General features: G+C 34.3%; 1 protein-coding gene across 1 annotated transcript; it reads left to right on the top strand.

The window, feature by feature from the left end:
• The first annotated feature begins 560 nt into the window (after positions 1-560).
• LOC106672090 (cuticle protein 19-like) lies at positions 561-4,987 on the top strand. The gene is made up of 3 exons (XM_014403224.1): positions 561-614; positions 693-806; positions 4,663-4,987. The coding sequence occupies exons 1-3, from the start codon at positions 597-599 to the stop codon at positions 4,888-4,890; spliced, it is 360 nt and encodes a 119-aa protein (XP_014258710.1). The 5' UTR covers positions 561-596; the 3' UTR covers positions 4,891-4,987.
• The last annotated feature ends 9,055 nt before the right edge of the window (positions 4,988-14,042 follow it).

The following is a 14,042-nucleotide window of genomic DNA, read 5'->3' as shown; positions in this document are numbered from 1 at the left end:
TTCTCTCACCGTTTTAATTTTTTTGGGTTTCTTTTAGTCTTTCTCTCTCTCTCTCTCTCTCTCTCTCTCTCTCTCTCTTTGATTATCTTACACTTTTTCTCAGTGTGTATTGCTGTCTCTCTGTCTCTATCTTTTCCTCCCTCGCACTATTTATCTTTCCCTTTGTCTCTCGCTGTTTCTATTTAATTTTTTTGTCTGCCTGTTTCTCTGTTAATTCCCTGACTCCCTTCTCATTTTTGTCCTCTCTTGTCCTCTTGTCTTTTGCCTTCCTTTGTTTTTCTTTTTCCTCTTCCTTTCCTTCACTTTTCTCTTATCTACTTGTTATTGCAGTCGCTCTCTCTCTCTCTCTCTCTCTCTCTCTCTCTCTCTCTCTCTCTCTCTCTCTCTCTCTCTCTCTAATCTTAACAAAACGCCATTTGAGTTATGTTACAAGAAACGATCCCCAAGTCCCTCAGAGGGGAAAAAAGTACCCAAGATCGTGGAAAGGGAAACTTTGGAGGGGCTTCGGACGGGGAAGGGTTGCAAAGTATAAAAGAGAGAGCAAACGTGTGCGTGATGAGTTCGGTCCAATTCGAAAGTGCTCTAAACAAACACAAATGGCCCAATTTTTCAAAGTAAGAAGGACGAGGGTGGAAAAATTATACCTGGCTGTTCCGATGTTCGATGTTTTGATGTTCATGCACATGTTATAGGTCGCACTCTTTGCAGCGCTCGTCGCCTTGTGCACAGCATTCCCCGTTGAATATCTGGCTGAACTGGACTACGCATTGGCGGATCAACACCAACACGAGCAAGAACCATATAACGTGAGATTGATTAATCATTTATTACACTTACTATAAATCATGATTGTGGTAGTCCTGGTCCCCCAACCTGGTCACATGACCTTTAGGTTTAAATCATCAATGATCTAAAAAAATAGTCCATCCCCTGAAGCCAAAGGTGTTCAGCTAAAGGTAATAAAATTGATGGTGTTTTGGACCATGATGAACCTCTAAATATGTAGTCAATTATAGTCAACAATGTATTATAATCAATACTTTATTATGTCTTAAAGACAAAACGTTTTATTTACGGAATTTTCTATTAACTGTCAAACTATGTGGGGTTTCTTTATATTCGGGGTGGATATGGCCATTCTTCTAGTCATAATGTTTTAGGAAATTTACTGAACATATCTATTTGTTAGAACTAAACGGTTAAAAGAGGGGAAATATTAATAGGATGAGCGGTAATATTGGATTACGTCAACTCAGATGTTTTCATGACTGTCCAGAAACTGCGGACCTTAAAATTGTAGCCCTTCCTCATCCGTCATACTCACCAGAGCTTTCACCTGGTCATTATCGTTAAGCGGCTTTCAAAACTCGGTCACGTACGGGAAAAAATATGAGTTGAGTTCAGGATTGAATTGGTTTTTCAATTTTTACTAACAAATCCATAGATATTTCGCCAAAGAAATTGATAATTCGACTTCATGAGGCCTGGAGGATTCCAGAGTCCAAAACTTATTTCTCTGAAGCTGTGACTGTACATACTTTGTTTATAGATTTTTTGTCCTCCAAGTTTAACTATGGTCGCTGTTTGTCACACAATTTTGTCAGACAGATTTCATCGTCTTCAGTTGATCCATGAATTGATTGAGGCGTTGAGCAAACAAAAACAGTCAACGCAGACATTCTGAAGAATCGAACTACCTTACCTACTACCTATCATCTGACCAGTAATTGAGACCAAATTGGGACCACCATTCAGGCTGAAATTTTTTTAACCATAACAGTATGACCAAGGAAGAACTTTTGACTTTTTTATAGTTAACTGTATTTCTTGGTTCTAATTTTGCTTAAAATCAATTAAACCCTTAATTATATCTTCATTAATTTGACAAATTATTATACCAAAAGTTTCTTACAGTCTCTGAAATTAAAAAAAAAATCATGGTTCTAAACTTTTTTAAATGTTTATTATCAACATCAAAAGTTGATTTAGGTTTTTGAAGTTTAACGCCACAGGCTGAAAGTGAAGATATTTCTGACTAAAACACAGCGAAACTGGGCGGACCAGAAGGTGCATTATCTTTTTAAAAGTATACCTCGAATTTAGATCAAATTTTGTTGCATTTAATTGAGCACTGGTGTTCAATAAAATCCCACAAATCGTGGGCCTATGTCTTTTTTAAAATAATTATTGTCGACATTAAAAATTGATATGTTTTTTTTAAAGCACTATTGTTTAACGCTTTAGGCTGAAAGTGTCGGCATATGTCACCAAACCGCATAGCGAAACTGGGCGAATCGGAAAGTTCAGGGAAGGTGCTCACTTTATTATTATTAAATATAATCAAATCTTAAACCATATTATTTTTTAATCAGACTTTATTTTTCTAAACTGGGCATTCTAAAAATCACTTACACACTGAAAAATACATTTTTTTAATTTTCACGATTGACGAACATGAATGTCCAGAGAAAATCAAACTATTGACTGTTTTTTTTTCAATTACATTTTAGACCTCAAACCTTGTCATGCGAAAATCAGTAGTAACGATCAATAATAATAAAACAATTATCATCCTGACGTGAAAAATGACATTAATTTGGTAAACTTGATTTTTGGCCTTACTACAGGACATATTAATTTTTTAGCATAGTATCTTATTGTCAGTTACATTTTACAAATTGAGATATGTAAAAATCATTTACACACTGAAAAATACAGTTTTTTTTTAAATTTGAAGTTGTAGGTGGTCGAGGGACTGTTAACAGAGCGAGACTGTTCGGACCAGAAAAGATATAACCACTGAATTTTTTTTCTATTATATTTTAGAATTCAAATCTAGTTTTTATTTTTGTCCGGTGTATCATGCAAAAATCAGTAATAACAGCCATAATAGCCATCAACCACCTTACCGTAGGTATAAGCCATCAACCAAATTTTTGGATTTAAAAGAGGACATATTAATTTTTTAGCGTAGTATTTTATTATGTTACATTATGCATAATGAGGTATCTAAAAATCACTTACATACTGAAAAATAAATTTTTTTTTTTTCATTTTCAAGATTATAGATAGTTGCGCAAACACAGCGAGACTAGGCGGACCGAACGTCCAGAGCAGACCAAACTACTGATTTAAAAAAAAAAAAATTATATTTTAGATTCGAACATGAAAAATGATATTACTTTGGTAAATTTGATTTTTGGTTTTACGAGAGGAGGACATATTAATTTTTTAGCTGACTGTCTTATTTTTAGTTATATTACACAAATTGAGGTATTTAAAAATTACTTAAATACCAAAACAGTAGTTTTTTAAACAATAAAGACTGTAGATAATTGACCAAACACAGCGAAACTAAGCGTGCCAGTTCTATTATTATAGTATTACAAATGCATTGTTATATTTAGTTTATTTTTTAAATTCAATCTGAATCAATGAAGTTTGCACTGAATACATTTCAGGATGTAAGTTAAGTATTTGACGTGTTGCACACCTTGCAAAAAGCGAGACTGAGCGGACCACACCGGGCAATATCATCGGATTGAGTTATTTCTCGATTATTTAGTTTTTCCTTTCAGTGAACTTATAAATAAGATGATATAATTTTATAATAACGATTTACTTGTTGTAAGCGTTTCGTATTTTACACAAAATTTTAGTGGTTTTGTAAAATAAATTGTGGCTTTTTTTCGGTGGAAGTCATAAAAGCACAACTGGAAGATTTCATCTTCTCTGACTTTTACTTTCGTCCTGTGGATTAAATAGAATTTCGACGACTTTCTTCCGTCAGTGGCACCTTTCACTGATTAATGCTTACTTCTATGACTTCTTTCCCCATTTGTGCAGTTTTAAAGGAAATGTTTGGTTTTTTTACAATCCTTATTCGACGAGTTTCCAAATTAGGAATGCGTAAAGCGTATTTTAATTGGGTCAGTCGTAACAAATACAAACCGGGAAAAGGCTAGTTTTCTTTCATTTTTTTGCGGAGTCAGACTTGAATTTATAAATCTGAGGATTACGTAACAGATGTAGATTAAAGAAAAGAAGATTATGTGTGGCATGTGCCGTAAAACATGTTATAACTTTAAAATAAGGAAAATAATCTAATTCTATCCTTGTAAGAAGAATTATAACATCGCTTTATAAAAGAGTTACCATTTTTGGTTTTTAAATTTGGTCGAAGTTCTGCGTAGATTAGTGATCGTTGGGATCGATTGGTCTCGCTTTTTGACGATGGCGAATCGCGGAACCTTTGAATACATCCGACGCAAATGGTGGGTTGTACTTGTAAAAATTCTTGGAATTAATGATAGCCATAGTATATAATTTTTTATTCTAATCGGGGCTTTAATAAATTACGAGGTTAATTATAATTTTATGAGAAAATTAGCCGTTAAGAATATTTTAGGTTTTAATGCTTGGGCTTGGGGTAGGGTCTTGAGGTTTGACCCGTTCTACCGCTTTGAGTAAAAAATCTATAATTAATTCAATTTGGATTAGTTTTATAGTTGAAGATAAAACTTGGAAAGCTTTTAAAATAAGGGACGAGATCACTGTTGAAAGCGTGTTTTGTTCTTACGTTCTTATTAGGAAGGGATTTTTTTTATTGCTTTTTGGCTTTCTCCTTTTTTTTTTTTTTAATTTTCTCTCACGTTTTCACAGCACCATCCGAAATACTCGTTCAACTACGGGGTGAAAGACACTCACACGGGCGATGTGAAACACCATTCAGAAGAGAGGGACGGAGACGTCGTCAAAGGGCAGTACAGCCTCTTGGAACCGGACGGTACGATGAGGATAGTCGACTATTCAGCGGACAACCACAACGGATTCAACGCGGTCGTCACCAAGAGAGGACATTCAGTACATCCGGTACACAGCTACCATTGAGATCTCTCAGAACAAAAGAAATATACTCATGTGATATATGACTGAACGACCATGTAAAATGTAAAAAAAAGTTGATCCTATAATAAATATTTTTATAACAAAATGATACATCTTTTAAAGCATTTACCTATTAAATGTACTTTATAAGTCCTTATTCCTAAAGCGGCCCTTATATGAGCAATATTATTGACAATATCAGTATTGTCAAAACAGCCGTTTATTTTTTAGGGTACCACCGTCAATATCGTCATACCCTACACGGTCAATATTATTGTCAATAATTGTATCAATAAAAGTGCTCAGTACGTTTGTTTCCACGATTCGGACAAGTGAAATTGTGTCTTTCCAAGTGAATTTTCGCGGCGTCCTGTGTTTTCAAAACATGGACAATCGAAAAAAACAACAATGATATGTAGCCATAATTATAGCTATCGGAAGTATTCGTCAAGTTAAGCCAAATCGATGGATGAAAGAGTAGTTGAAGAAACGTGAAGAATATTCTCATATGAGCCTGCTGAGGGAAATCAGATGGAAGAACCACTCTTGAGAAGGCAGAACAGAAACATGAAGGAATGCATCGCTGTTAATGAAAGATTAGCCTTAACCCTGAGATACGTAGCTACAGGAAGAAATTTTGAATATTTGAAGTGCTCTGTTATCTTTTCGCCGGCAGCTATCAGCGAAGCAATAATTGAAACGTGTCAAACTCCAATTGCTCAATAAAGGTCCGTAGGGCTTCGCCTTGCAAGCTTTCAGTCCTCCTATATTATTTCTTCAACCTGACTCGTTTACAGTTTCAAAGTCTTAAGACGTAATACTTCGCACAAAGTTTACTTCCTTTCCTACAAAAGCACGCCAACAACTCAGTTTTGACAATATTATTGAATACGGCCCTAGACACTCAATAATATTGGACAATATCCCCTCCACTTTTAAATATTGACGTCCCGAGATCAGAAAAATCAGGATTTTTATCAATATAGCTTCAATATCGGCTGTCAATACTCTTATTTTCATCTTATATAATCAATTATTGTCACTATCATACTGCATTGTCAATATTATTGATCGTGTAAGGGCTGTTTGACATTTTTTTATTTTTCGATTACTTCGTTTTTACCTCCGTTTTGCCTATTTTAATTTGTTCCATTCAATTCCTTTAATTAAATCTCATTAAATTCGATTTTGATAAGGTTACTTTATGCATCAGCCGAGTGTTCCTAAATGATAGGTACAATAGAGGCGGCCATAAAGCCTACTTTACCTCGCCTTGAGTAGTTCTATTGTTCTCATCTGTTTTTCTGTAAATTACTGGCCAGGTTTAGGTTGATAATATCCATAGCCTTGGTGTATCTTGCTTGCGGCTTTTACTCACTATATTCTATACTAGATTTTAATTTCTAGTACTGTGTATAATTTTGCTGTAACAAAATAAACAGATGGACGATAACAATGTTGTTGTGTTAATATTGTTAAAGAAAACAGAGTTTCGTTGTTTCTGAAGGTGGTATGATGGAAAACCTTGTCTATTTTGTAAATATATAATGAAGATTTTGATAGAAGATAACAAAACTATATTTACAGAACAGATAATATTCGACCTTTCTGTAGATGTTTTGATAGTCAGCCTTATCATAATATTTTTAAATATTCCATCAGAATTTAAACAAAAGACAAAAAATTCTATTACATTTCAAGACTAAGGGCAAGGTTAAAATTTTGAATTTCACATAATAAGGCATGTATCCATCAGGAGTATGTAATAAATAAAGTCATACCTAATTTGACATAGATTAACATTGCAAGAAAATTAAAAAAATTGTCAGATAATTATGACTTTTATAGAGACATGGACCCATTATGAGTAAGGCCTGTAATAGTCATAAGCCATTTTCAATTTAATTTGTTTATTTTTGGGATAGTAGAAGGTTTTATGTTCAAAACCAAAAGCATAAATTGTTTTTTATTGTTTAGTACTGTAATAATTGCATTCAATAAAATAGATTTGTGGAAGGCAACAAAATTATATATATACATATATACTTGTATATGTTTGATAAACCTTGTCTACTTTTTTAAATATTCCATAAAGATTTTTAAAAAATCTTGTACATTGTAATCCCCAGGGGGGAGTAAGGTCAAATTTTGAAATTGACATACATTAACATTTCAAGAATAATAAAAGAAAATCAGAGAAGCATGACTTTTATAGAGACATGGACCCATAGTCGTAAGGCATGGAGTAGCCATAAACCCCCTTCTATTTAATTTACTTATTAGTGGTATTGTTTCATTTTGCCTAAACAGAGATTTCTGAAACACTATAAATGTATTAATTTCTATACTTCTTACTGTTGTATTTACTTTCTCTCTACTTACTGAACTGTAACAGTCTATTTTCAAAAGAAGCGCACAAATATTATTATTATTATTATTTTTTTTTTACGAAGGTTCGCAACAGCAGAGGTCATATAAACCCTCAGGGTGCCGGTGTTTCTGACAAAAAGCCCATTTGTAAGTATGTCGGGTTCGAATGCAGGGCCGCTGGATTCGAACCCGGGACCTTTACCTTACAGTGATGAGCGCCGTGTCAAAGACTAAACCTTGCGGCCACCGACGCCCCCCACAAATATTATTATTATTATTTTTATTACTACCTGTATAATAAAATATACATCTCGTAATTTAAGGTTATTAACATACAGAGGAGGGAAAATTCGAAAGGTAGGTTGAATTGGGAAGTTGGTGTCCGATCGAAGTTGCGATAGCTCAAGTGATTAGAGCAGCGGCGTATTGAGCCGAAGGTCGTGGGTTCGAGTCCCGCTCGTGACACTAAATTTTCATTTCAACCAAAACCTTACATAAAGATTAATTAATTGAAAGGTATTTACATATTTACATTTATGCACTTTATATCATGTCTTGACGGGAGTCGCCAAACATTGTTTGTCTATTAGTTTTGTGCAAGGTTAATCCTTCATGAGGAGATCCCGAGGCCATCTCAGCTTTGTCCTCGGACAGGATTGTAGGGATGGATTATGTTGGACATGGATTGGGCTAGTTGGTTGGGGTGAGTGGAGATTTTATCGTGGAACTGGGTGAATTTGGACGCGATTCATTTATTTACAAAGGGTATTTTAAGGTCATTGTGGAGCATTTTTTGTCGACAAATTAGATTTGCGTCCGTGTAGTTTATAGTAGTTGTCCGAATGTTCTATTCAGTTCCTGTCTTTTTATTTGGATGTTGTTTTCACGTCAGTGAGACAAGATAGAGCCCAAAGTATCGCATGCAGTCAGCTTTGGGATTAGAGATGATGTTGAGGTGTATTGTGTGATGAGTTTTCCTTCGGAGGGTAAATGTAATATGGGTGCACTTGCGTATTTTTAAAAATAATAATTGGTTTTTTGTCAGGAAGAAACGGTCGGCCTATTGGTCTTGTCGCATCATTCGACTTAATTTGCTTTCACTTGAGAGACGATTTGTCACCCAAAAGGCAAAAAGTGAAATCTCATAAACAATGTTTCAATGTTCATCATCGTAATAAAAAATTGCCGATGAATATTCCTCCTATGGACATCAGTCAAAGTATAATTTGTGCCATAGATTGTTTTTATGCAGATTTCTAATGACTTCATATTTATATAAATTGCCTCCCTTGTATATTAGCCTCCCACCGGTAATTCTTATGCACTTGATATTTTTATATATATTTTTCCCACTCAAAACCAGTTTAATGCATTATTTAAGATCACTCGTATATAAAATAAATCGTGACTTCATCCACGCAACGGATTAACATGATAGGAGTTAATCGTTATTTACAGCGATCGAATAATTCAAAGTTGTGCATCGCTCGTCAAGTGCATCGCGCTTAATTTGCCTATTTACTCTTACAATTTTCAGTCAATTTGTCGGTGACAAAGCATTTTTCTTTCAACATGTCATAGCTATGCGAAGTGTCATAGGAACTATTTAAAGCTTAATTACAGCCGACTTAATTTAGCTAGACTTAGCTTAATTAACTGACTACGCTTATCCTTTTTGATGTTTTAAACTTCTTAAAAACTCTTTATTTAGAGCCACCGTAGATTAAGCTATAAATAATTTCTGAAAACGGAGATTCTCAAAACTTAAATATTGTAATAGTTTTGAGCCTATATAAATCCAAATCCAAAAATCCAAATCAAGACTTATTAAGATGCACAAATTCGTAGTTTGATTAATGGTCAAAATGACCCTTCCTTCCTTTTTTTTATTATTTATTTATTTATTTTATATATTTTTTATGAGGGTTCGCAACAACAAAGGTCATATAAACCCTCAGGGTGCAGGTGTTTTTGAAAAAAAAGCCCATTTGTAACTGTGCCGGGTTCGAATGCAGAGCCGCTGGATTCGAACCCGGGATCTTTAACTTACAGTGATGAGCGCTGTGTCAACACCTAAACCGTTGCAAAGGTTTTATACAAATAAGGTTTTATATAAATAATTTAAATATGACATATACGTTCTGCTTTTAATAAAAAGTTGCCACAATAAATATTAAATAGAAGAGAGTTTAAAACTATTCCTTGCTGTGTCCTTGCCTGTGTCAAAGTAGGCGAATTTTAAGAAACGATGAAAATTCGTTATTTGAATAAAATTTCTTTATCGTCCACCTGTCTATTTTATTACAATACAATTTTATACAGTCTTCAGTTGGATAGAGTTTGTGCGTTTGGTTTTTAACACGAATCCTTCAATTGTGCCGCTGAAAAGCCAGTTAACAAAAGAGGGCTTAAACCTACTCCATGCATTACTCCAGATGAATCCTTGGTTGTATCAAAGTATGGCCATCAAATTTTAATATGATTTTGATATTTGAAAAAGTTGATAAAATATTCAATAAATAATTTGAATCAACTGTCGACAACCATTCAACGGCTTAAGACTATTCCATGCATTACTACAGACGAATCCTTGCTACTATCACAGCCAATTAAAAAAAAAAAAAAATGAAATAAAGTTAAAAACAAATAAAGTACCTAAAAAAATGAAAACATATTTAATTGTCATAAAGTTTGATAACATCTAAGGCTATATTAACTTCGAAGTAATTGAGTGTTTCTGAGATGTTTACAAGATTTCTGACTTAGCTACAACTTGATTCCAACGTAATCAGCCCAGATCTTGATATCCTGACCGTTAATTAATTCATTAAAGCCTCTGGGAAGTTTTGAACAAGTCTTAATCGCTCCGAAGAACATCAACGTCTAAGTAAATATTGAAATACACGGCGATAATTAAGACTTTGAGGATCTTGATACAGGATTAAAAAAACCTTATTTAAAAAGCTGTGTTTATGTAAGTATAATTATGATATTCATATAAAAAGTTTATCCTATTTGCCTTTCATTTGCGTAATTTTATATTTGATTTGGGATTTTCTTGGTTCTCTTCCTAAGATACCTACTTCGCTATATCTTGGAAGCTTTTGGAAGTGAAAGAACGTATTTTTTAAATTCACTATTTTTCGTGGTCCGCTTGACCAATTAATATCATACAATTAATTAAGGTTTTAAGTTGAGATAAAAAAGTCAGTGTCACGAGCGGGATTCGAACCCACGACCTTCGGCTGACGCCGCAACTCTACCACTTGAGCTATCGTGACTTCGAAGGTCGAGGGTTCGAATCCCGCTCGTGACATTGACTTTTTTATCTCAACTTAAAACCTTAATTAATTGTATGGTATTTTTTAAAGGTAATGCGGGATATTTAGAAACCAAATGTATAGCATACTTTTTTTAAGGAAAATTATATCACTAAATATTTATTGGTGTATCAGTTTAAAAAAATATATAGCTTCCTTTTTTTTAATTAGGCGTATTTGTTTAGCATTTAAGGCGTAGGAGTGATAAAATAACGAGGATGATTTGTTGAAATATGTCTGCACTTAGTTTTTCTGGTCTGAGGCAGTTTTTCTTTCTTTTGACAGAAGCGGAAGAGCGCGGGCGGAATTTATCCTGGTTTGCTTTGAATGGGCAAATTTATCATGAGACTGTGCAACAAGGTTTATTTTTAGGCATGGAAATCACAAAGAAAGATAATTAAAAAAAAATAAACGTGTTATGAGAAGAAATTCTTGAAAATTCGTCCAGGTTTCAAAAAATAACGGTCGGTGAATGTTTAATTATAATGTTCAAAAAACATATTTAATCGGGGTGGGGTACAACGACCGTTACGAGACACCCTAGGTACACACATGCTTAATTCGCCGACGCCGGAAATTTAAGATTCGAGACAGATTAGCTTAAATTGCCGGTTGTAGGATCGTTAGCGCGCGTCCAGGGCTTCTTGACGGAACCAGTTCCGCGAAATTATGTTATTGGATTATTAATGGTTTATAAAACTCCAAGAGTTGTGCGAATTGCGCATCCCCGATGGAATTAGAGGAATTGATAGGAATTGGGCAAAATTGGGATAAGGTACATCAAACAAATGTAAAAGAATAAATTTTAGTTATCCTGCAGAATTATCGATCAAAGAAACTGTGCAATTCACCTAAACGTACTGAAAGGTTGATGCGATTGATTATAAACAGAAGAAATTACTCATAAACCGTTTAGTGACCGTTAGTCAATGATTATTCGGAGATCGTGAGATACGTTTCGATCTTTATTGAGATCATCTTCTGTGTCGTGTTGAGAGTGCCCCCATTCTTGGGCACTCTCAACACGCCACCCAAGAATGACACATATACACGGAAAACAAACACTTAGAGCCCTGAAGATGATCTCAATGAAGATCGAAATGTTGGCACGATAAAGAACAGGTTTTTCTAAAACCTACGTCACACCAGACCGCATCTCACGATCTCCGAATAAACATTGACTAACGGTCACTAAACACACACATATAACTTAATGCAATTCTCCACATTTTACGTCATATCACTAATAACAAAACTTAGCAGCCTGCGATCTGTACAAATTCACCTAAAACTATTTCTTTGATGTAGGGTTCCAATCTTCATTTAAAGGTCATTAGACAGGTGAAAAAAAAGAAGACTAAATGCTGGGTTGACGGAGCTTTCGGCAACTTACAGTGCAGCAAAGTAAAACAATACCACGCTAAAAATCCATATGACATGAGGTCCTACTATTTTTTGTTGTGACTAAAATTGAAGGTAAAGCTTTCCCACTCTCAAGTAATATCAACTACTAAGCCACACCTTATTTCAGAATTTCTTACAGGTACATTTGTGATCACGGAGAATATATTAAAAAATTAAATTACAGCTATTTACAGAAGCTATGTACAAAAGATTAAAATTAATGCGAGAGAGAGAGAGAGAGAGAGAGAGAGAGAGAGAGAGAGAGAGAGAGAGAGAGAGAGATAGATAGAGAGCGACTAACCCCGTGACTATTTATTTTTTTAATTTGTATCCTGTACACACATTTATACATTTTACAAATTCGTTCTTATAATTTTTATTCTGTCAAATCACTGGCAATACTCTCAGTGCTGCTCATGGAGGGCTCTCGTTGTTACGGGAGCTGTCACTGGGCTAACCTTGTGGAGGGTTCTGGGGAGAGAGTTTGAACGGAAGGGTTTTGGCATTTCGGGTGAGACGGTAAGGCCAGGGTGGAACGTAGGGTCTTGAACGACGTGAGTGGTGAGGCCATTGTAGATGATGAAGCTAGAGACGTAGTAAAGAGCTTGGAGCATTCTTCTGAAAACTTTTGATTGGAAAGCTTGATTTGGTTGTATATTGGATGGATTCGTGGTACACCACTGTTTTGCTTGTTCAAATAGGTCTAATTGCCTTGTAGAGTGTTAAATGTCTGAGTTTTGTCCTAACCTAACTTAACTAATTATAATAATAGTTAATTTTTGTTTACTTATAAAAGTAGTTCGTAGTTATTGGGCGTGGCTAAGGGTTGACTTTTTCTGTGGGGGCGTGGCTACATTTTTCGATTTTTCTACGTGGGCATGGCTAAGTTGGATGGTTTACAGCCAATCGCCGTAAGTAAATGCAACATATTTAGCCACGCCCACGCTAGTAAAAATATATACATATTAATTTATCCGGCATATTATAAAAATATCAGTTAAAATTGTTATTTCGATTTGAATGCTCTCCCATATATTTAAACAAATACAGTTAAATTTAAATACGACCTTTTTCACTTTTTAGTTCAATTTTCACCAATTAATTATATATCACATGAAATAATATTATAATACAATATAAATAAACATTAAAGACGTGCCAAAATCTGAAATAAGGTGTGGCTTAGTAGTTGATATTACTTGAGAGTGGGAAAGCTTTACCTTCAATTTTATGGTATTATGCTTTAAACTTAGTTTTATGGTTAAATAGTGATTTTTATTTTTCGATTTTTATGCCCTCACATTAAAAGAGACAATTAAAGTTGAATGAAAATTGTGAATTCAGTGTTTGTTTTCATTATAAACCAACCAAATTCACATAAAAAATAAGTAATACATATAAAATAAACATTGCAGACTAGTCAAAATCTGAAAGAAGGCGTGGCTAAAGATGTTGAGTTATAGGTAGGGCGTGGTTTAGTTTAATTGTCGGTTTCTCGGCCTTTGATGTGCGTGTTGAAATGATTGTTTCACATCTTCTCCAATTTTATGCTCGGCCAAGCAAAAATCCCAGGTTTTGTCGATTTTAACGACTTTTAATGTTGTCTTACAAGTTAGTAGAAAAGTATAATAGTGATAGGAAGTGGAAATTATTTTTAGCATTGATGATTCTAATGAAAGAAAGACAAGGTGGCTTTGATGATGGAAGAAAAACTCAAATTATAGTAGATAAATAATGTATTGATTTAATTTAAATATTTCACTTTCTATTTTCAATATAATCTGAAATTCGGGAATTAATCTATGCTTGAAAGGTCGTTAAGATAATTGCATTAAAAAAAGCTGTTTCACGATTCGAATCCTTAATTTTGGTATTTGCAAATGGCGACTCGCTTTGGAATTCGTACGGAATTATTAGCATAATTAGATAAGGAAGTTCTAACATTAGACTTAATTGTTGTTGGGCCACTTGGAGCCTCGTACATTCGGGTTTTCGCAACGCATTAACATAAAGATCCAACTAGCTAATTGTGGCTCAGATTACCAGGCTCGCAACAACGGG

This window comes from Cimex lectularius, unplaced genomic scaffold (genome assembly GCF_000648675.2).
Source record: "Cimex lectularius strain Harlan isolate CLEC.00 unplaced genomic scaffold, Clec_2.1 scaffold93, whole genome shotgun sequence".
Taxonomy (NCBI): domain Eukaryota; kingdom Metazoa; phylum Arthropoda; class Insecta; order Hemiptera; family Cimicidae; genus Cimex; species Cimex lectularius.
Note: the sequence above shows the minus strand (reverse complement) of the source record. Positions and strands in the feature narration are given on the sequence as shown.